The sequence below is a fragment of the Meles meles genome, chromosome 10 (assembly GCF_922984935.1).
Source record: "Meles meles chromosome 10, mMelMel3.1 paternal haplotype, whole genome shotgun sequence".
Taxonomy (NCBI): Eukaryota; Metazoa; Chordata; class Mammalia; order Carnivora; family Mustelidae; genus Meles; species Meles meles.
Genome location: NC_060075.1, coordinates 82,646,350 through 82,669,528, shown reverse-complemented (window position 1 = coordinate 82,669,528; position 23,179 = coordinate 82,646,350). Strand labels below are relative to the sequence as shown.

Genomic DNA, 23,179 nt, shown 5'->3' with positions numbered 1-23,179 from the left:
AAATCTTAAAAAAAAAAAAAAGGAAGAGCATTATCAGCATTGTATGATGGGGCAATCAAGATGGGGGTGAAACAGGAAATAAAACAGGAAGGGAAAATAGGTTATTCTAAGAGACATATAAATTATGACACATAAGTTAATAAATCTGATTTTTAAAAAAATACAGCAGTAAGGTTTATTCCTAGGTATCTTATAGTTTTGGGTACAATTGTGAATGGGATTGACTCCTTAATTTCTCTTTCTTCAGTCTTGTTGTTGGTGTACAGAAATGCAACTGATTTCTGTGCATTGATTTTATATCCTGACACTTTACTGAATTCCTGTACAAGTTCTAGCAGTTTTGGAGTGGAGTCTTTTGGGTTTTCCACATATAGTATCATATCATCTGCGAAGAGTGATAGTTTGACTTCTTCTTTACCAATTTGGATGCCTTTAATTTCTTTTTGTTGTCTGATTGCTGAGGCTAGGACTTCTAATACTATGTTGAATAGCAGTGGTGATAATGGACATCCCTGCCGTGTTCCTGACCTTAATGGAAAAGCTTTCAGTTTTTCTCCATTGAGAATGATATTTGCGGTGGGTTTTTCATAGATGGCTTTGATAATATTGAGGTATGTGCCCTCTATCCCTACACTTTGAAGAGTTTTGATCAGGAAGGGATGCTGTACTTTGTCAAATGCTTTTTCAGCATCTATTGAGAGTATCATATGGTTCTTGTTCTTTCTTTTATTAATGTGTTCTATCACATTGATTGATTTGCGGATGTTGAACCAACCCTGCAGCCCTGGACATTTCTGCAAAGAAGACATCCAGATGGCCAACAGACACATGAAAAAGTGCTCCACGTCACTCGGCATCAGGGAAATACAAATCAAAACCACAATGAGATATCACCTCACACCAGTCAGAATGGCTAAAATTAACAAGTCAGGAAATGACAGATGCTGGCGAGGATGCGGAGAAAGGGGAACCCTCCTCCACTGTTGGTGGGAATGCAAGCTGGTGCAACCACTCTGGAAAACAGCATGGAGGTTCCTCAAAATGTTGAAAATAGAACTACCCTATGACCCAGCAATTGCACTACTGGGTATTTACCCTAAAGATACAAACATAGTGATCCGAAGGGGCACGTGTACCCGAATGTTTATAGCAGCAATGTCTACAATAGCCAGACTATGGAAAGAACCTAGATGTCCATCAACAGATGAATGGATCAAGAAGATGTGGTATATATACACAATGGAATACTATGCAGCCATCAAAAGAAATGAAATCTTGCCATTTGCGACGACGTGGATGGAACTAGAGCGTATCATGCTTAGTGAAATAAGTCAATCGGAGAAAGACAACTATCATATGATCTCCCTGATATGAGGACATGGAGAAGCAACATTGGGGGGTAGGGGGATAGGAGAAGAATAAATGAAACAAGATGGGATTGGGAGGGAGACAAACCATAAATGACTCTTAATCTCACAAAACAAACTGGGGGTTGCTGGGGGGAGGTGGGATTGGGGGAGGGGGAGCGGGCTATGGACATTGGGGAGGGGAGGCGAACCATAAGAGACTATGGACTCTGAAAAACAACCTGAGGGTTTTGAAGGGTCAGGGGTGGGAGGTTGGGGGAACAGGTGGTGGGTGATGGGGAGGGCACGTTTTGCATGGAGCACTGGGTGTTGTGCAAAAAGAATGAATACTGTTACGCTGAAAAAATAAATAAAAAGGGAAAAAAAAATTAAAAAAAAATACAGCAGTAATTACTGATACAAACTCTTTAAAGCAATTCATTTTGGCAGACTTTCACCAAATGTGATCCTACTGCTATTATACAAACATCTGGGAGGTCTTCTTCAGGTGTTTAGATTTCAGTGGCTTTAGGGATTATATTACCTTTTAAATATAAGTGATTAAAAAATGCATTTTTGAGAAGTGGCAGAATCAATTTAAAATTATCTTGCCAATATGGATAAAAATAACAAATATATGATACTGTAATAAATAATTCAATGCTAAAGAAATCTAACAATGTATAAATGATAAATCATATTGTAGGCTATTCCTGATGATCAGTTGTCAAAGCATTTTTAATAATGACAGTAGGACTGGATAAGTGCATAGATTCTTAAATGATCTTAAACACTGGGTTGAGCTCAAAGCTTTGTGTTTAAAGGGCTCTTAGTGTAAATAGGTAGCTACGTAATCAATCAATCAATCAATCATTCTTCCAGCAGATTTTCAGTTCTAATAATGAACGAAGTAATACTGATTTATTGGGAAAACATCAAACCTGAAAGTGGTTATACACAATCTGTTTCTAACTATGTCATTTTAAAACAGTTTTTAAGACTCTTTAACTTATGAAGTGTATTTTTTTCAGGAATAGAATCTCAGACCAATATATATAGCACATGCATGGAAATACATATTTATGCTCCATATTTATTTTCCTCCATGTCAAAAGAGATTTCACTATTTATGGAACTCATTCCATATCTTATCTCACATAGTATTCCCCAACTCCAAAGCTCCTAGGCTTGCAAACTGTGTCTCTTATATTCGAAATACATCTAAACACTCCAATCAAAAGACATAAGATGACAGAATGGATAAAAAAGCAAGACCCATGTATATGCTGCCTAGAGGAGAATCGTAATAGACCAAAAGACATATGGATATTGGAAATAAATGGATGGAAAAGCATTTATCATGCAAATGGAAGTGAAAAGAAAGCCAGGGATAGGAATACTTATATCATACAAAATAGATTTTAAAACAAAGACTGTAACAGGAGATAAAGAAGGACACTATATAACCATACAGGGATGATTCCAATAAGAAAACAGAGCAATTGCATGGAGCACTGGGTGTTATATGCAAACAATGAATCATGAAACACTAAATCAAAAACAAATGAGGTACTGTATGGTGTCTACATAACATCATAAAAAATTGTAGATATTTATGTACCTAACATGGGAGCACCCTAATACATAATGCAGCTAATAACAAACATAAAGGAAGTAATTTATAGTAATGCAATAATAGTAGGAAAACTTTAAGACTCCACTTACATCAGTGGATAAATCATCCAAACAGAAAATCAACAAAGAAACAGTGGGCTTTGAATGATACAATGGACCAGATGGATTTTACAGATATATTCAGAACATTTCATTCCGAAACACCAGAAGTCAATTGCACATGTGACATTCTCCAGAATAGATCACATATAAGGCCACAAGGCAAGTCTCAACTAGTTCTTTCATGAGTGTTTTGTAGCTCCTCGAGTACTGATCATTTACCTCTTTGTTTAGGTTTATTCCCAGGTATCTTATGGTTCTTGGTGCTATAGTAAATGGAATCCATTCTCTAATTTCCCTTTCTATATTTTAATTGTTAGTGTATAAGAAAGCAACTGATTTCTGTGCATTGATTTTGTATCCTGCCACATTACTGAATTGCTGTATGAGTTCTAGTAGTTTGGGAGTGGATTCTTTGGGGTTTTCCATATAAAGTACTATGTCATCTGCGAAGAGAGAGTCTGACTTCTTCTTTGCCAAATTGAATACCTTTTATTTCTTTTTGCTATCTGATTGCTGTTGCTAGGACTTCTAGTAGCATGTTGAACAACAGTGGCAAGAGTAGGGATCCTTGTCATGTTCCTGATCTCAAAGGGAAGACTGTCAGCTTTTCCCTATTGAGAATGATATTCACTGTGGGGTTTTCATAGATGGATTTTATGAAGCTGAGGAATCTTCCCTCTACCCCTATACTCTGAAGCATTTTAATCAGGAAAGAGTGCTGTATTTTGTCATTTGGAGACTTCATCAAGATAAAAAGCTTCTGCACAGAAAAGGAAACAGTCATCAAAACAGAGGCAACCCACAGAATGGGAGAAGATATTCTCAAATGACACTGTAGACAAAGGGCTGATATCCAAGATCTATAAAGAACTCCTCAAACTCAACACACACAGAATAATCATGTCAAAAAATGGGCAGAAGACGTGAACAGACACTTCTCCAAAGAAGACATACAAATGGCTAGCAGACACATGAAAATATGTTCATCATCATTAGCCATCAGGGAAATTTAAATCAAAACCACATTGAGAAACCATTGTACACCAGTTAGAATGGCAAAGATTAATAAGACAGGAAGCAACAACTGTTGGAGAGGATGTAGATAAAGGGGAACCCTCTTACACTGTTTGTGGGAATGCACTTTGGAAAACAGTGTGGAGGTTCCTTAAGAAATTAAAAATAGAGCTACCCTATGACCCTGTAATTGCATTATTGGGTATTTACCCCAACGATACAGATGTAGTGAAAAGAAGGGCCATCTGTACCCCCATGTTCATTTCAGCAATGGCTACAGTCACCAAACTGTGTAAAGAACCAAGATGCCCTTCAACAGATGACTGGATAAAGAAGTTATGGTCCACATATACAATGGAATATTACACAGCTATCAGAAAGGATGAATACTCAACTTTTGTATCAACATGGATGGGACTGGAGGAGATTATGTTGAGTGAAATAAGTCAAGCAGAGAGAGTCAATTATCATATGGTTTCACTTGTGGAGCATAAGGAATAGGATGGAAGTCATTAGGAGAAGGAAAGGAAAAGTGAAGTGGGGGAAATTGGAGGGGGAGATGAACCATAAGAGACTGTGGACTCTGAGAAACAAACAGGGTTTTGGAGGGGAGGGGGATTGGGGTTAAGTGAGTCCTTGGTGGGTATTATGGAGGGCACATACTACATGGAGTACTGGATGTGGTACATAAACAATGAATCTTGGAACACTGAAAAAATAAAATTAAATTTAAAAAAAAGAAATCTAATGCATTTCCATATACAAATAATGAAGTAGCAGAAAGAGAAATTAAGAAAACAATCCCATTTACAATTGCACCAAAGATAATGAAATACCTAGAAATAAACTTAACCAAGATAGTGAAAGACCTGTGTTCTAAAAACTATAAAACAATGATGAAAGAAATTGAAGATAACATAAAGAAAGGGAATGACAGTCCATGTTCATGGACTGAGAGAACAAATATTGTTAAAATGTCCATGTTACACAGAGCAATCTACAGATTTAATGCAATCCCTATCAACATACCAACACCATTTTTCACAGAACTAGGAAAAGCAACCAATCAAATTTGTACAGAATCACAAAATACCCTGAATAGGCAAAACAATTGAAAAAGAAGAATGAAACTGGAGGTATCACAATCCTAGATTTTAAGATATACTACAAAGCTGTCATAATCAAAACTGTATGGCACTGGCAAACAGACACATAGATCAATGGAACAGAATAGAAAATTCAGAAATAGGGACACCTGGGTGCCTCAGTGGGTTAAAGCCTCTGTCTTCAGCTCAGGTCATGATCCCAGGGTCCTGGGATCAAGCCCCGCATTGGGCTCTCTGCTCAGCAGGGAGCCTGCTTCCCCCTCTCTCTCTGCCTGCCTCTCTGCCTACTTGTGATCTCTGTCTGTCAGACAAATAAACAAAATCTTTAAAAAAAAAAAAAAAGAAAATTCAGAAATAAACCCATAATTATATAGTCAATTAATCTTCGGCAAAGGAGGAAGGAAGATGTAATGGGAAAACGACAGTCTCTTCAACAAACGGTGTTTGGAAAACTGGCTATAGGCAACAGAATGAAACTGGACCACTTTTTACACAATACACAAAAATAAATTCAAAATGGATTAAGGACATAAATGTGAGACTTGAAGCCATAAAAACCATAGAAGAGAACACAGGCAGTAATTTCTCTGAAATAAGCCATAAGTCATTTTTTCTAGCTATGTCTCTTGAGGTAAGGGAAACAAAAGCAAAAAATAGATTACTGGGACTACATCAAAAATCAAAATAAAAAGCTTTTGCACAGTGAAAGAAACAGTCAACAAACTAAAAGGCTACCTAATGAATGGGAGAGGATATTTGCAAATGACATATCTGATGAAGGGTTAACATCCAAAATATATAAAACTTATATAAATCGACACCCAAAAAATAAATAATCCAATTGAAAAATGGTCAGAAGATAAGAGCAACATTTCTTCAAAAATACACAGATGGCCAACAGACACATGAAAAGATGCTCAACATCACTTAACATCGGGTAAATGTAAATCAAAACCACAAGATATTATCTCATATCTGTTAGAATGACTAAAATTAAAAACACTAGAAACATCAAATATTGGCAGGATGTGGAAAAACAAGGAACCCTCTTGCACTATTGGTGGGAATGCAAACTGGTATAACTACTGTGGAAGACAGTATGCAGGTTCCTCAAAAAATTAAAAATAGAACTACTGTATGATCCAGTAATTCCACTACTAGGTATTCACCCTAGATATATGAAAACAGTAATTCAAAAAGGTATGTGAACCCCTGTTTATTGCAGCATTACTTACAATAGCCAAATTATGGAAGCAGCTCAAGTGTCCATCAATAGATGAATGGATAATGAAGATCTGATACACACACACACACACACACACACACACACACACACAGGAATATTACTCAGACATAAAAAAGAATGAAATCTTGCCATTTGCATGCAGCAACAAGGATGAATCTAGAGAGTATAATGCTAAGTGAAATAAGTGAGTCAGAGAAAGACAAATACCATATGATTTCGCTCATATGTGCAATTTAGGAAACACAACAAAGGAAAAAAAGACAAACCAAAAAAAAAAAACCAAACCCAAAAACAAAAACAAAAAAACCCCAGAATCTTAACAATAGAGAGCATACTGATGGTTACCAGAGTAGAGGGAGGTGAAATAGGTGAAGGGGATTAAGATTACATGATGAGCCTTGAGTAATGTGTTGAATTTTTGAATCACTATATTGTATAGCATAAAGTGATATAACACTTAATGTTAACCATAATGGAATTAAAATTTTGAATAAAAATGTAAAAAAAAAATTCTCAACTTCATAAATAATTTTAAAAGCACAAAATGTGCATAAAATAAAATAGATAAAATTTAAAATATAAAAAAACATGTAAAATAATAGTTTAACAGCTTGTCTATGTAAAATAAAATTTGGAATACTGCCAAGTTGAAAAAAACAATCGCCTAACAAATGAAAATGTTCAAGCTCTTAAAGTCACCAACTTCGACCTTTTGGTTTTTTAAAATAGAATTTGTTTAAACCACACACACGCACAAGCACACACACACTGGGTTAACCAAAAACACATTTAAAAGTTTAAAACCAGACATAGAGTTCATTTAGGCAGAATTTGGGAAGATCTGATAACTTTAGAAAACATTAGAAAAATGCAAGCTATTGTATCAAACTGCATTTTGGATACTTTTAATTTGAACAGCTTTCCCCTAGAGTTCTGGTTGTATTAGTTTATTGCCTTTCTGAGAGACAAATATCATCACAGCTTGCCGATAATGAAATATGGATTTTCTTACTGTTTATTTAAAATAAGTGTACAAGAATAACGAAGGGAGTTATCTTCCCAAATTCTCTTTGTTGGTAGAGAATGATTTTTATTTGAGAAAAGTGGACCAAACACACACACAAAAGAAACATATGCAAGACAGGAAACAACGTGTGTTGGAGAAGATGTGGAGAAAGGGGAACCCTCTTCCACTGTTGGTGGGAATGCAAGTTAGTGCAGCCACTTTGGAGAACAGTGTGGAGATTCCTCAAGAAATTAAGAATAGAGCTTCCCTATGACCCTGCAATTGCACTGCTGGGTATTTACCCCAAAGATGCAGATGTAGTGAAAAGAAGGGCCATCTGTACCCCAATGTTTATTGCAGCAATGGCTACGGTCGCCAAACTGTGGAAAGAACCAAGATGCCCTTCAATGGATGAATGGATAAGGAAGATGTGGTCCATATACACAATGGAGTATTATGCCTCCATCAGAAAGGATGAATACCCAACTTTTGTAGCAACATGGACGGGACTGGAAGAAATTATGCTGAGCGAAATAAGTCAAACAGAGAGAGTCAAGTATCATATGGTCTTACTTATTTGTGGAGTATAACAAATAACATGGAGGACATGGGGAGATGGAGAGGAGAGGGAGTTGAGGGAAACTGGAAGGGGAGATGAACCATGAGAGACTATGGACTCTGAAAAACAACCAGAGGGTTTTGAAGGGGCGGGGGTGGGGGGTGGGGTGGGAGGTTGAGGAACAAGGTGGTGGGTAATAGGGAGGGCACGTACTACATGGAGCACTGGGTGTGATGCCAAAACAATGAACACTGCTATGCTGTAAATAAACAAATTAAAAAAAAAAAGAAACATATGAAGCTATGATATTTATTATATACTTCTTATTTTTTAAAAAATGCTCTTTTTACCTCACATGGTCCCGATGCAATATTTTCAGCTCCAGCACATATTTCAGACTCATTCAGAGTCACCTTCCCTTGATGGTACTGACTGCATTTCTCATTTCCCATAATATAGAGATGTGCTACTCGTAATAGACCATCAAAGCTGATGGCTAGAATGGGGTAAAAATGTACAGTTAGAATTGTTTTAAATAAAATAAGTATGATATTGCCTTATCATTTTAAAAATAGCTTACATCCAGTATACCCCCAGCCATAAACACTGCAAGTGGTTTTTTCAGGAATGGTGCATCCATAATTTGGTAAATCGATTGTACTAACAAAATCATCCAGGACAGCAGGCCTGAAAATAGAAAATACAATAGTAAATATCTTTGATTGAATTCAACACAAAATTAACAAATTAAAATTTGGTGTTAATTTTTAATATGAGATTAAGAGAGAATAAACAGTCTTATTTCTTAAGAAAAAGAGAATGTCTAATATTCAATGTATGTAGTAGAGGTAGGAGTAGGTAACTGAGAAATGAGTCACTTACTTGCTAATATTACTTGCTAAATGGTCACTGCATTTTTTATTCATTATTTTAACTATTAAAGTTAAAATGATTATTCACTAAGTTTTGATTTTAGAGCAGGCTGATCAGACTGTTGGTCAAACTTCATTAATTTTTGAAAATTTTGAAGATGACTCTCTTTTTTTCTATACACACACACAGGACATATGACAAGCTTTTATAATACATTTACATAAAAGAGAGAAAAAGCTTCACTAATTCCACTGTAGGTTAAAAATGCAATACAGTCTCAAGCAACTAACCTAGCAAGCTTCAGTAATACCAGATCTGATCCTTCAGGCCCGTATACCAGCTGGGAAACATTTAGAACCTGTTTGCGTTTTTCATCTCCTTTTCCGTGGACATCATGAATCCCAAGCCAAGCTTCATAATCTTTCAAGTCTTTGTTTCTAAGTAAAAAATTAAAATGTAAAATATAATTTTAAACTGGATGATATTGTTCACACATATTATTATTTCAGTTTATAAGGGCAGATAAATAACCTAAATTTAAAATTTGAATCAAAGTATAATAAAGAGCAACACATTTGTTATGGAGATTCTGAATGCTACAAGCACACAGAAGCAAAAAGAGCCTTTAAACTGCTCAATTTTGAAACAGCTATTTAAGGAAAAAGAAGACCTTTTGACTAGACTTAAGAGTAAATTATATTTGAAAAATTTTCAGGTAAAGCACATTATATGAATTATAATTTTCTGCAGATTTTCCTTCTTAACTTTGTATATGTTTGATTTGTCAATGAGGATTTTTTTTATTTTTTTAAATTTTTTTTAATATTTTATTTATTTGACAGAGAGAAATCACAACTAGGCAGAGAGGCAGGCAGAGAGAGAGGGGGAAGCAGGCTCCCTGTGGAGCAGAGAGCCCGATGTGGGGCTCGATCCCAGGACCCTGGGATCATGACCTGAGCCGAAGGGAGAGGCTTTAACCCACTGAGCCACCCAGGTGCCCCAAATTTGCCAATGAGGATTAAAAATTTATACTAACAAAATCAGTGACCTTGATGAGAATCAGGAAGTAAGCTTACAAATGCTGCCTCCCTAAATTTCCTTAGGCTAATTCTCATTAAAAATTTTTCCCAGGATGTCTACCTAGACATACAGCATGCAAGGAAGAAGTTGAGGAAAAGTAATTTACATAATTCTAGCAAAATTTCCCCCCAAATGAGAGTAATGCCAATTGTGGAAAGAACGGAACAGAAGGAGTATCCAGTTGCAAATATCCATTACATCAAAGTAGGCTTTGTGAACTAAATTTAAAGAAAAAAATTAATTTACTCATCCCTTGTTGCTGAATCTGTTAAATGAATACACATTCTAAGCCTGAAAGCTAAATGGAAGCCCTACATATTTTTAAGTGCTCAAAACAAATATTGGTTTCAGAAACACTTACCGAGAAGGGAAGCATTGTCTTGCGGTAAGAATCCAACTTTCCTTTATCAATGATCCTCCACAGATATGTTTATTTCTATGAGAAACAGGAAAGAGAAACAAGTAACATCTGTGTGGAAAGGGTGCCTGCCAATTAATGCAAAACCTATGGCTCTGTTTGTTAAAAAATAAGCGCATTTGGGAGAAAATGTAGAAATTAACTCAACTAAAATAAAGTGAGTAATTCTTTGACTGAAAGGATGATATTTGATGATTGTAGCATTAGCATTTTTTATAATGTGATTACAATTTTAGGAAATCAACTTTATTTTTGTATAAGGAGCCCTGTCACTACACACCAACATCCATTGCCAACACGCACATTCACATGTGTGTGTCCCTATCCTTGGGAGAGAAAGTATGTACTACAAAAATAGAATAGTTAGAATAAACAAAAAAAAAAAAAAAATCACAAAAGAACAACAAAAACAACATGGTTTTAAATTCAATGTCTGATTATAAATATGCAAACCTGAGTTTTTACATAAACTATGAAAACTATCTGATGGTAGCAATACATATTTATACACTATTCCCTTCTTGATTACCATTATTTATTTTTGATACATTAACTTAGAACATCGCTGAGTTTGAGTAAATTTGTTCAGCTTAAAAGAAGCAATATAAAATTTCACTTACAAAATTAGAACCATTTTGTAAACGTATCCTTTAGGAAATTATAAAATATTTGTAGAGAATAAAAAATACTAGTACATTTATTTGATCATATCCTAAATCTGTAGATGCATTATTTTTTGGCAGAGAAATGGAAAAAAAGCACAACTTTTCACAATTTACATTTCCAAAGAGTACAGATGTTCAGTGCTTCAGAGGGTAATAGAAGAAGTTTCCCAGACTAAGACCACAATTATTTATGGCCTGTACCACAGAGGAGGATGAGATTATATATCGAGTTTTAATTTCTGTTCCTCTCAGTAAGTGTTTTGGAAGAATAACTAACCAGCTGTTTTTACTGAGGACTTGGATTTAAAAGAAAAATATATTTATCTAAAAGTTTATACTACTCTAATCTGATGTAAAAGAGTTTCACCTGCTCCTAAAAGGATGGAGACTTCCAAAGGAGTATTCTTATACATTCTCCCATGGGTAATAAAAAATTTAGAAGTATATGCCCCTTTTTTTTTTTCCTGGAGTCATGAGATTTGCAAAGAATCACTTATTCATTCAGATATATGGATTCCTGGAACATTTTCTTTCAGAAATAAAATGAAACAGTCTTCCCCCAAAGTTGGCAGCTTTCATTAAATCTTTATATTTCATAATTGGCTGTAATATTCTGGTGAGTTTCACAATTCTGTTTCAGTACTACACACCTAGGACAGCTACACTATAATTATCAACATAAATATTTGTAAAATTTGATGGGTTTCTTCTTGCAAGACAGATATATTAAAAGAACTTAGACCATCTTCTACCTGGTGTCTAAAGTCTTATGTATGTTTATATAAAAGGATATAAACTCCATGCTTCTTAAGAATTGGCTTATTCATAAAAGAACTTTGGATTCAAGTTGTCTTTATTCTAAAGGTCAATGTGGAGTTTAATTGTAGCAAAAGATGTACTTTCTTCCTCTACTCTAGGAAGTTAGAGGTAAAGGAACAAAAAGGGTCACCAAAAAGAGGAGATATTCGAGTTAGTATGTGAAGATTGAGAAGGATTTTGCAGGCACAAAATATGGAGAAAGAAAGCTACAACATTTAGTGGGAACAACAGCTTAAAGGCTTGGAAGGAAAAATGGGGTGTCTTTAAAACAAGGGATAATGTGGTTTGAATTCAGGTATATTTGGGGGTAAGTTGTATGATGAGCTTCCAGTAAAGACAGATACAAAGATACTTTAACAGTCTGATTACCATATGGCATAATATATGTAGTATATAGGAATTTGTAAGATCCGATTTTAACTTAACTCCTATTTTCAATACTTAATTCTTCAAACGTAATTACTAATCTTAATTTTGGTATAAGAATATATTGTGCAAAGTGATATTACTGAGAACATATCTTTGATTCTCAAGAGCATTGAGACATAGACAACGAGAAATTTTTTTATCCATACTGAATAGTGTAATAGCAAGGCTCGTCAACTATCAATATAGTTTGATATACCATACTGTCAGTATAGCATGTCATTTTTTAAAAAATGATAAAATATTCTAGAACTTAAAATTATTGTTATTTTCATTTGAATTACAATGAAAAAATAGAAATTAAAAGCAAATGTAAAATTTCTGATACTATTATGCGTGGGTGTGTTAGAAAGTAAAGTCATAATATCCTAGATTAGGAAAATAATTACATGTGTATTACAACTATTACAGTGATATCAAGGTATAAGTAGTTTCTCTGTGTAGTTGTGTTTTCTCAATCACTCTGACTTGTAATCAGAGACAGTGTCATCACATATGGGACCTCCATGAACATATAAAAAGGCGCTATCTCTGAAGGCACATATTGTAAAATCCAGGGATGTTCAGCAAGCAGAATACGGTCAGTCTCTTCTTGTGTCCCACTCAAATGGGTGCTTACAACCATCCTGTTGGAAATACGACTTTTGCAAATAATCCAAACACATGTAATTTGTGTCTATTAATAATTACCTGTATTTTAAACTAACCATCCATCCTACATTAGTTCGCGTTGGAATTCCATTTACAACTCGTAATTGTTTTGTTTTGGCACAAGATATTACAGGATCTAAAAAGAGGACCAAAAATAAATAACATTTTAACAAAACATTTTGAAATAATCAATGCCTCTCAGTTTCTTAAAAGCAATGGTAATTAAAGAAATGTAACTATGGTAATTTTGTCAGTACATTTGGGGGGAAAGAAGGTAAGTATTAAGACTGGAGTGTCAAAGCAGGCCTAAAATGTTTGCCATGCTCATCTAAGGAGACAAGCAACATAGAAAAAATGAATCAACTCTAGGTATTTCCACAGTGACAATGATTTGCTCATCAAGCACTAAGTACAGGCTCTTCAAGTCTAACACTAATTGTATTTCTTGCACAAATCTCAATATAAAATGAAACAATGGTATTTACAATAGTTATTTCTAAATGTCAGTGGTAATCAATAGCCTCAATAAAAAAAACTACTTGTTTTTTTATTACTCCTGAATTTTTATATTAAGAATGTAGAGCCATTTTGAAACAGCTTACCAACATTGTATTTACTGAAATTGTATCCAGATGACATAATTGTTATGTCCAAATCATTATATCCAAATGACAAAATACCAAATTCTTTGGAGTCAACTTTTTCCTGACCCTCCTCCATATTCCTTGCCTTATCCTTTCTACTCCTGTGCATGGTCTAAAATTTCCATTTGCTTTTTCAGCCTGGGATACAGGAGGTGGTCTCTTAAGTCAAAACACTTGAGTATCTTCCTTCAGCCCAAGAATTATGTAAAAATCAAAAACAAGCAGCTCCAAAGATTTTCTTAAATTGAGGATTCACTGAACCTCTCAGTTTGTATCATCTTTTACCTAGTGGATCATTTAAAGAGCCTTAAAGATAAAGTAGGATGGACACCCTGCATAATTTTCCAAGCTTCTGATTTTATTCTTTCTAACTTTAGCATCCTGATTTAATTTAAAGGATGGTGAAAATCCATTACATACATTTTGTCCAAAATGACAAACAAGAGAAATGCTCTTTTCAAAGTTAAATATAACATCTTATATTTTCTGAGAACTGAATTTGGATATTCAGTATGTAATTGCCTTTGTAACCTCTTTTACACATGCACATAGAAAAATTAATAAAAACAAATAGATTAACTTATTTTTGTGATAGAAGTTAATATTGTGAAATTTTTCCATGAAGAAAATTATGACATCATTTCTGACACGTAGAGAGTCAAATAAACTATAATTTTAAAAGATTACTTACGGTCTAAATTGACTATTGTAGGTGTGGTATCACCTTCACCTGTAAAAATAAATTTATACACATATATGTTTCTGTTATATAGAGACATACACATACATACATATAAATACACAAACATACATATTTCTGTTATGTAGAACCAAAACTACATATTGAAATGCAAATGTTTGCTTGGGCCATTCAGATATATAGACTGTTTTTTTTTTTTACTGTAATTTGGGCACTTTTTATTTTTTCTGAAAATTACTTATATGTTTTAATATGGTTGAAGATAATTGAAACATCATGTTTCAGAAAACTCTTCAAGAATTCTAGAAGATAGAAATCAATGTCACTAATGGAAAAAGAGGGATAACAAAATATAATTGTTTCATTAGAATACTTCAAAGATTGTTTTTTCCATACTATAATAAAAATGTATGAAAAAAGAGAACTAAAACCTCATAACTTACTACTTTTTCATAACCTCCCTACTGGGGTTTAATGGCTGCAAAGAGAAAAGCTTGGAAGATGCTAGGATTAGAAAATACTTATGCAATAATGAATGAGGCATAGGACATTTCCTGTAGTTTAATGTCTGTCTGTTCAGAATTGATGGCATAGAGTTTAGTCAGGCACTGTTTAGACCCAGCTGGTTGTTAATCCCTGGAAATGCCCCGAGCTCAAATAAACCGGCAACAAAATAATAATGGCATATGAATTCATTTGTAATACATGCAAATTTGATTGTTATTTATGGGGAATCTCATGAGAATTAATACATGCTAAAGAGCTTTTATTTATGTTCATCTTCCAGATCTAGATATTTTAAATGAATAAGTGTAAAGGAAAACATAGAAATTTCATCATTTCCCTTTCCCTTTAGCATAGCCTGGGGGAGGGTTTTGTCTTAGAGTCAGCAGAGGTCAGTGTTTTAGCTCATACTACAAATTAGGATTGAGGCCAACTATGGTCATTAAAACATCAAGGATATTGGTTTTTCCATTCAAATCAATTACTTAAAATTCTAATATTAAAAACTAGATATTTATTCCTTCTGGTATTGTGATGAAGAATACTAGACTTCTTAATTGTATATCAAGTTTTCTATTTCTTTTTTTTTCTTTTTCTTTTCAAAGATTTTATTTATTTACTTGACAGAAAGAGATCACAAGTAGACAGAGAGAGAGGAAGGGAAGCAGGCTCCCCGCCAAGCAGAGAGCCTAATGCGGGGCTCTATCCCAGGACCCTGGGATCATGACCTGAGCCTATGACCTGAGCCCATGACCCGAGCCGATGGCAGAGGCTTTAACCCACTGAGCCACCCTTGAGGCGCCCCTCAAGTTTTCTGTTTCTAAGCATCAAGTTAATAGGTCAGCAAAATATTTCATTATTATAATTTATTAGAGTATTTAAATTTAAAAAATATATAGATATTATATATTTGGGAATTTGATAATTATAGTTATTTTATACTTACATATTTTTCCTTTAAACCAATATTTCTTATACTTTAGAATAAGCTGAAATATCACTTGAAATCAGATTTCTAGAGATTCTGAATTGGTGGCTAGATTATGAGATTTTAAAAACATTTTAGGTTCTTCTTTTGCACACTTTGAGCCAAACTTTGGGAAACTGCACTCTAGGACTTTGCCATTTTACCATCAAATACTATTCTTACTTCTTTTTGCCCCACCACAGTACTAAAATCTGAAATTTATATATCATATATATATTTATCATGTATATATCATGTATATATGATACAAATCTTCAGTATTGATTCAATTTAAATTTGAAGGGAAACATGTCAATAATAAAACTTTTACCTGTAGAAGAGTAGGTAAATGTGTGTGTGTTGTGGGGGTGGGGGTGTTTATATGGCCTCAGAACCAAATATGAGTTCTTACTAAAAAAACCTTTCTTTAATGTATTCTGAAAGTTTCAACCAAATCCAGAACATTATGGACATCACAAATTGCTCCAGGCAGGTATCTATGTTCCCATTTTCATTATATATTTTAATGTAAATATTAAATATTAATATTAATATTATTTAGTTACATAAATGTCTCTACACTGAGAACTAACCAAAGGAAAAAAATATTGTTTCTATTGCTGTATATTTAGCATGTTCTAATATGGGGCTTTGCACACAATAGCCACTCAATTTAAAATTATTAATAAATGAATAAATAATGCAAACTGAAATGAAAGTTAAGTTGTCCAAGGCAATTACAGTGAGAGAACTGAAATTCTTAACATGGGAGTTGGAGTTGAAGCTCTTAACCACTACACTCTTAAGTATTTAATACTGAATATTTTTCCAAGATCTACAATGTGTGTGTGTATAGATTAATATATAGGCATTTCTATAATTTTATTTTTACATATCTGATAATCTTTAAACTATATGCTAAGTAATACTCTGTAAGCATTTTTTTAAAAGAAATAACTTTTATATGTTTTATAATACAAATGTATAGTGTGAAAATGATTTATACAGCCTCTACAGTTAAATAAATAAGAACTCAAATCTTCTAAAGATAAATTTTATTAGCCTTTCACCAGCAGGAAAGTGTAAATAAATCCTGGCTATAAATATTATTTAGAAAAATGACAGTATAAAAATATTTATTGAAATTAATGTTCAGAATATATTGAAATAAAAATGAGTTATCTGCAATAACATTTAATCATATGCTAATAACACTCTGAAGTCTTCCAATAGCACATTACTAACTTTTAGTTTTAAAATGTTAGTTGAAAGTATGTTTTGAAAACATTTAAATTATTAGAGTCCTTTGTCAGATTTATAAACCAAATCACAGCTCGATTCTACAAGAGCATTTTTCTCTGTGTCTACATGCAATAGAACTGTCTTAGAAGACTGACTTTTTTTCCTTCTTCCTAGACCATTGGTTATTTTATTAGCCTCCATTATTCTTAATCATAAATTAAGATTCACAATTCACGAAAAGGTACCATCAGGTAAAGCTAATATTTATAAAAAACCATCATTTAATCATTAAAAAGATATATGTCCCAGAGGGGTAGGTAACTTTGCTTTGTAGTGTTAAAACTAGAAAGACATCTTTTAAAGAAGAACATTTTTAGGACCTATGCAAACCCTAATATGAGAAAAATAGAAAATTAGGAACACATGAATTAATTTGAAAGGCTATGATTACAGTTGATGGAATAAAATATAATAGTATGATACGCCATTTCTTTCCAAACCTATAAGGTGTTTATTTACCATTATGTAAATAACTTATTTCTTAAAAATAGGTTGGGAAATTCTGAGTCTTAATAATAGCCATACTAGATGAACGTCATATTTAAGAAGTTTGCCTTTTGGGGCGCCTGGGTGGCTCAGTGGGTTAAAGCCTCTGCCTTAGGCTCAGGTCATGATCCCAGGGTCCTGGGATCGAGCCCCACATCGGGCTCTCTGCTCTGCAGGGAGCCTGCTTCCTCCTCTCTCTCTACCTGCCTCTCTGCCTAGTTGTGATTTCTCTCTGTCAAATAAATAAAATAAAATAAAAAATTAAAAAAAAAAGAAGTTTGCCTTTTTATGCTAAAATTTCATGAAACATGACTACTGTTTCCACTTAAGGTGAGAAATTTTCTCTTTAATTTGTCATAAATTATGTGTTTGTATTTCATGTTTTAAAGCAAACATCATTTCTTCAATCTAATCTTTTTAAAATTGGTACTTCTGTTCCTATTTTCAAGGTACTGGCTACTAGCTTTCCTCACACGAAAAATATTCTTTCAATTTTATTGAGTTTTTAAAATTTTAATCCCAATATAGTTAACATACAGTGTTACTATATTAGTTTCAGCTATACAATATAGTGATTCAACAGTTGTATTCATTACTCAGTGCTCATCAAAATAAGTGTACTCCATAATCCCCATCATCTATTTCACTCCTCCTCCCCATCCACCAAGAGAAACATTCCTAAATAGGACTCTTATTGAACTTATGCAAATATGTCCTTTTTAGACAGGAGATAGTTTAACATAGTGTTTAAAGATGTTTGTTATAGGAGCACCTGGGTGATTTAGTCGTTAAGCATCTGCCTTAGGCTCAGGTCATAATCCCAGGGTCCTGGGATTGAGCCACACATCGGGCTCCCAGCTTGCAGGGAGCCTGCTTCTCCATCTCCCACACCCCCTGCCTGTGTTCCTCTCTTGATCTCTCTCTCTATCAGATAAATACATAAAATCTTTTTTAAAGAGATGTTTGTTATAAACACAGAGCTATGAGATATGTAATCTAGTAAAATGGTCAGTAGACACAGCTTTATAATAAGCCTTTTTCACTCAATATCATACAGAGGATATACTCCCATCTCAATATATATTATTCAGTGATATTCATTGGGGATGACTTTGTCCCGCAGGGGGACTCTTGGCAATGTCTGAAGATAGTTTTTGGTTCTCAGAACTAGAGGCAGGGGTGGTTTTATTGACCTAGTGGGTAGAGGCCAGGGACACCACCAAATATTTTATAGTGCGTAGGACAGCTTCCTATACCAAAGATTCCTGCAGTACAAAATATCAGTAGTGCCTACATTGAAAAATCCCAAGACATTTCTCAAAATTGACTTTCAGATAAGATTTCCAATTCACAAAGTAGCATAGTATTGAAAAATTCTGACTATCCAGAACTTCACTAATATTGGGCATTAACTATTATTTTCTTATTTGCCAAGCTGTTGGTGAAAATGACCTTATGCTACTACAATTTGGTTTTTTCTCACTATTAAGCTTTAATGTATTTTGTTTATTTGTTTATTAATTATACTTTTTCTTGAAGATTCATTTTCTTCATTTTTCTCCTAAATTATCTCATTTTCTTATTAATATATAGGAGCTCTTTAAATGAGGTATATCAGACATATATATTTTACATATCCTTTACACACTGATACTCTTTTAAAAAATCATCTTTAAAAGAAATCATCTTTGACTCAGAGATGTGGATGGGATATTCTAGACTCTTTGGTCTTTGGCTAATGCACTGAGAAGAAAGTGAAAGCAACAGTATCTAAGGTCTGTCGATGGGTCTGTTACGGGGCAGGGGCTTTGTTAGAGCTCTGCTATAGCTCAAACAGTTAGTATTGGGAGGGGGGTCTTTTCTGGTGCAGTCATATTACAATGATGGCCATTTATTGCTTCTGGATTTCAAATGAGGATCTTCTGAGGAAGAAAATCTTTGAAAGGTCAGCAGAATGTCTCCTCGTCTACAGGAGAGATGAAGAAAGGGGCACACACGTGTGTGTGTGTTGTTGTTGTTGTTGTTGTCTGGAATGCATCCCCACTTTAGGATTGATTCCAACCCTCCTATATTTCCTCCTCCGAATGAGGTATCAACTTAAAGGAGATTCAGAGTATTTAAAATATTTCACCTGAAGAAGGTCATTAAAAATACTCACAACGAGAAATAGGACAATAATCCCATGGAGTGAGAGGATTTCCTGTGTAACACCAGGGACCATGGGCATCATCATCAGGATTCCGACAGTAATTCTTATTCAGCTTACTAGCATCTGGTTCCCAGAAGATATGCCTGCATAAACAACACACTCTAAACATCACAAGATGCTCAGTGCGTCCAACAGAAACAAACTGTCACCAAGATGATAAAATCCTAGCACATAACTTTCATTATAGATACAACACAAGCTTCTATTTGGTGTGAATTTTGGTTATTTTGTTTTAGACTTATTTTGTTGTTCTTCCAGCTTGGAAGCATATTCTCTACTCAGAATTATGAAATAAGGCTACAAAATTTGCATAGATAAAATGATGAAATATTTTGTGATTTTCCTTCTATTTAATAAGTATAGTGGCAAGGTGAAAACCAACACCCCTATGCATAGAAATAAAGAAACACTGCCAGAGAAAGAGCAGATGACAAAGAAGATCAAGGTCATAAAATACATAGAAAATGCAAGCTATTGCAAAATCATTTTTCATGTTTCAGAAACATAAAAAGCATTACTAGCAAAATCATTATGACAGGACAGAAAGATACACTAAAAATTAATAATAGTGTGCTAATGAAATAATTAAAATCTAAACTTTCAGTGATTATATAGTTACAATATGAGTTTTTGACATTAACTGAGTAACACTTTCTCACGTTACATCTTAAATAAGTTTATTACAAAAGGAAAGCAAAAATCCTCTTATTTTATTAGATCATGCACAGTCATAAAGCATCAGTATTTATTTTGATAAGATTAATAAAGCCAAATTCCAAATGGCCATCCTGACCAAGTCATGAAAACTACACAAGTAGCTGAGTTGTTTTGGATTATTAATTACGACCGTGCTTGAATGTAATTAATGGGTCATTTAAAAACTGGAAGGAGCTTAGTCAGGTAAAGTTGGACTATCTTTCCAAACTCAGGTTCATTTCCTAGACCAATAATAACAGCAAACACAAATAGTACTTACTATGTACCAGATTCTATTTTATGTGATTTACATATATAACCGTAGACCAACCTAATGAGACTGGCTCTAAGATTATGCTAATTTATATTTAATGAAATAGAAATCCAAGGAAAACAATTTTTCTGAGATCACATGGCTCATAAGCAGTGGAGCAGAGGTTTGAACAACTGGCTTTTTCCAGAATCAGTGTTCAAACCACCATTCTGTACAATGTCCTTACCCAATTGCAGTTTATTCTTAAGCCAAAATGGTATCATGAGACTTAACCATTCATCAATTCACTGCAAATTGTTTTCAAATAACTTTCAACTATTTCCAAATGTCCAACCCAAATTCCGTGAATCAAGAGTTATAACTATGAGTTCCCTAAATAAATATGTAATGTATTTCCAATTGTATGTTGATAATGTTTAAAAGGGGACTCTGAGATGTTTAAGAAATCTTTATTTGTTGTCCTTGCTAATTTTTGAGGTGTAAATTCTTCTGCCATAAAAATATCAAGTTCCCAATGTTCAAATCTTCAGAGATTTCTGAAGGCAGAGTCAGTATAATTGTCTCTCACAAATCCATAAGAGCTAGAGCCACCAAATAGCAGTGTTGAAATTAACATTTAATCTTCATCATGCTAATTTTCACCTAAAATTCTGTAATGATCTTAATGCTTAAGATAAAATCCAAAGTTCTAAACACAGCTTACAAGGCTGTGTATGGTCTTGCTACTGCAGAGTTCCTTTTCTGTGGACATTAACCAAATTACACTCCATCTTTCTTTAAAAAAAAAAAAAAAGATGGGGGTTGGAGGGGAGCAGAGGGAGAGGGAGACAGAGAATCCTTTTTTTTTTTTTTTAAAGATTTTATTTTATTTATTTGTCAGAGAGAGAAAGCAAGCACAGGCAGACAGAGTGGCAAGCAGAGTCAGAGGGAGAAACGGGTTCCCTGCCGAGCAAGGAGCCCAATGTGGGACTCGATGCCAAGATGCTGGGATCATGACCTGCCCCGTAGGCAGCTGCTTAACCAACTGAGCCACCAAAGCGTCCCAGGAAACAGAATCTTAAGCAGGTTCCATTCCCACTGCAGAGCCCAACACGGCTTGATCTCACGACCCTGAAATCATGACTTTAGCCAAAATCTAGAGAGATGCTTAACCAACTGAGCCACCCAGGTGCCTCCTAAACACATATTTAATTAAAAAGACAAATGACAGATGACAGATTTGTTTTAGTGATGAAAAGTAAGCAGAAGATAAGAAATAGGTGATGGGGCGCCTGGGTGGCTAAGTGGGTTAAAGCCTCTGCCTTCAGTTCAGGTCATGATCCCAGGGTTCTGGAATTGAGTCCTGGATTGTTCTCTCTGCCCAGCGGGAAGCCAGCCTGCTTCCTCCTTTCTCTGTCTCTCCTCTCTGCCTGCTTGTGATTTCTGTCTGTCAAAAATCTTAAAAAAAAAAAAAAAAAAAAGAAGAAAGAAAGAAAGAAATAGATGCCAAGGGTGCTTTCGTTATATGTGAATTTAAGTATAATTTCCATGTGTTTGAAGGGAATTTATATATACTTTTTTTTTTTTTTTTAGAAATCTCAACGTGTTTTGTTCATTACTTAAGCTTTTTGGTCCTTAACTTTTTAGTTTCCAGAATTTTTGTATATTAAAAATATTTTCTCTTTATCTATAATATACCTTTTTCCCCCCAACCTTACCAAAATTATTTCTGATTTTCAAACACTTCAGTCTTGGGCTTTGGGGCAAGCTACTCTTTCTGCCTTACATATGCTCCTCCTACACTTCCTTTGACAAACTACTACTTAACATATATGTTCTAATTAATTTCTCTTTCCCTAGGAAGCCTTCCTGACCATCTAAGTCTAGACACTTCTTTGCACTCTCATAGCATAAAATATGCTATTTTTCATGATTTTTATAATATGGTATGGACATTTGCTGTTGGCTGGCATTCTGGAGTGTGAGATCCATGAGGTTAGAATTCTGCATATCTTTGGACTCCTAGAGCTGCAGTGTCCAACACAGTAGCTACTAGCCACATGTGGCTACTGAAACATTGGTATGTGGCTAGCCCAAATAGAGAGGTACTCTAATTTGGTTATTTTGTTTTAGACTTATTTTGGTGTTGTTCCTGCAGTTTGGAAGCATATTCTCTACTCAGGATTATGAAATAGAGCTATAAAATTACCATAGATAAAATGATGAAAAGTTTTGTGATTTTTATTTCTATTTAATAATTAAAATGGAATTATAGGGGCGCCTGGGTGGCTCAGGGTTAAGCTGCTGCCTTCGGCTCGGGTCATGATCTCGGGGTCCTGGGATCGAGTCCCACATGGGGCTCTCTGCTCAGCGGGGAGCCTGCTTCCCTCTCTCTCTCTCTCTCTGCCTGCCTCTCTATCTTACTTGTGATCTGTCTCTGTCAAATAAATGTTTAAAAAAAATAATAATAAA

The 23,179-nt window shown here is 34.4% G+C and overlaps 1 protein-coding gene across 4 annotated transcripts in view; it reads right to left on the bottom strand.

Annotated features, from left to right (window-relative positions):
- HGF (hepatocyte growth factor) overlaps positions 1-23,179 on the bottom strand; it is an 83,189-nt gene that overhangs the window by 4,728 nt on the left and 55,282 nt on the right. For all 4 annotated transcript variants that reach the window (XM_046021190.1, XM_046021189.1, XM_046021191.1 and 1 more), the window contains 7 exons: positions 19,708-19,841; positions 14,282-14,320; positions 12,986-13,082; positions 10,329-10,403; positions 9,178-9,324; positions 8,595-8,701; positions 8,365-8,510 (listed from right to left, as the gene is read on the bottom strand). In XM_046021190.1, coding sequence (XP_045877146.1) covers positions 8,365-8,510; positions 8,595-8,701; positions 9,178-9,324; positions 10,329-10,403; positions 12,986-13,082; positions 14,282-14,320; positions 19,708-19,841 — 745 coding nt within the window. The remainder of the gene's footprint in view (positions 1-8,364; positions 8,511-8,594; positions 8,702-9,177; positions 9,325-10,328; positions 10,404-12,985; positions 13,083-14,281; positions 14,321-19,707; positions 19,842-23,179) is intronic.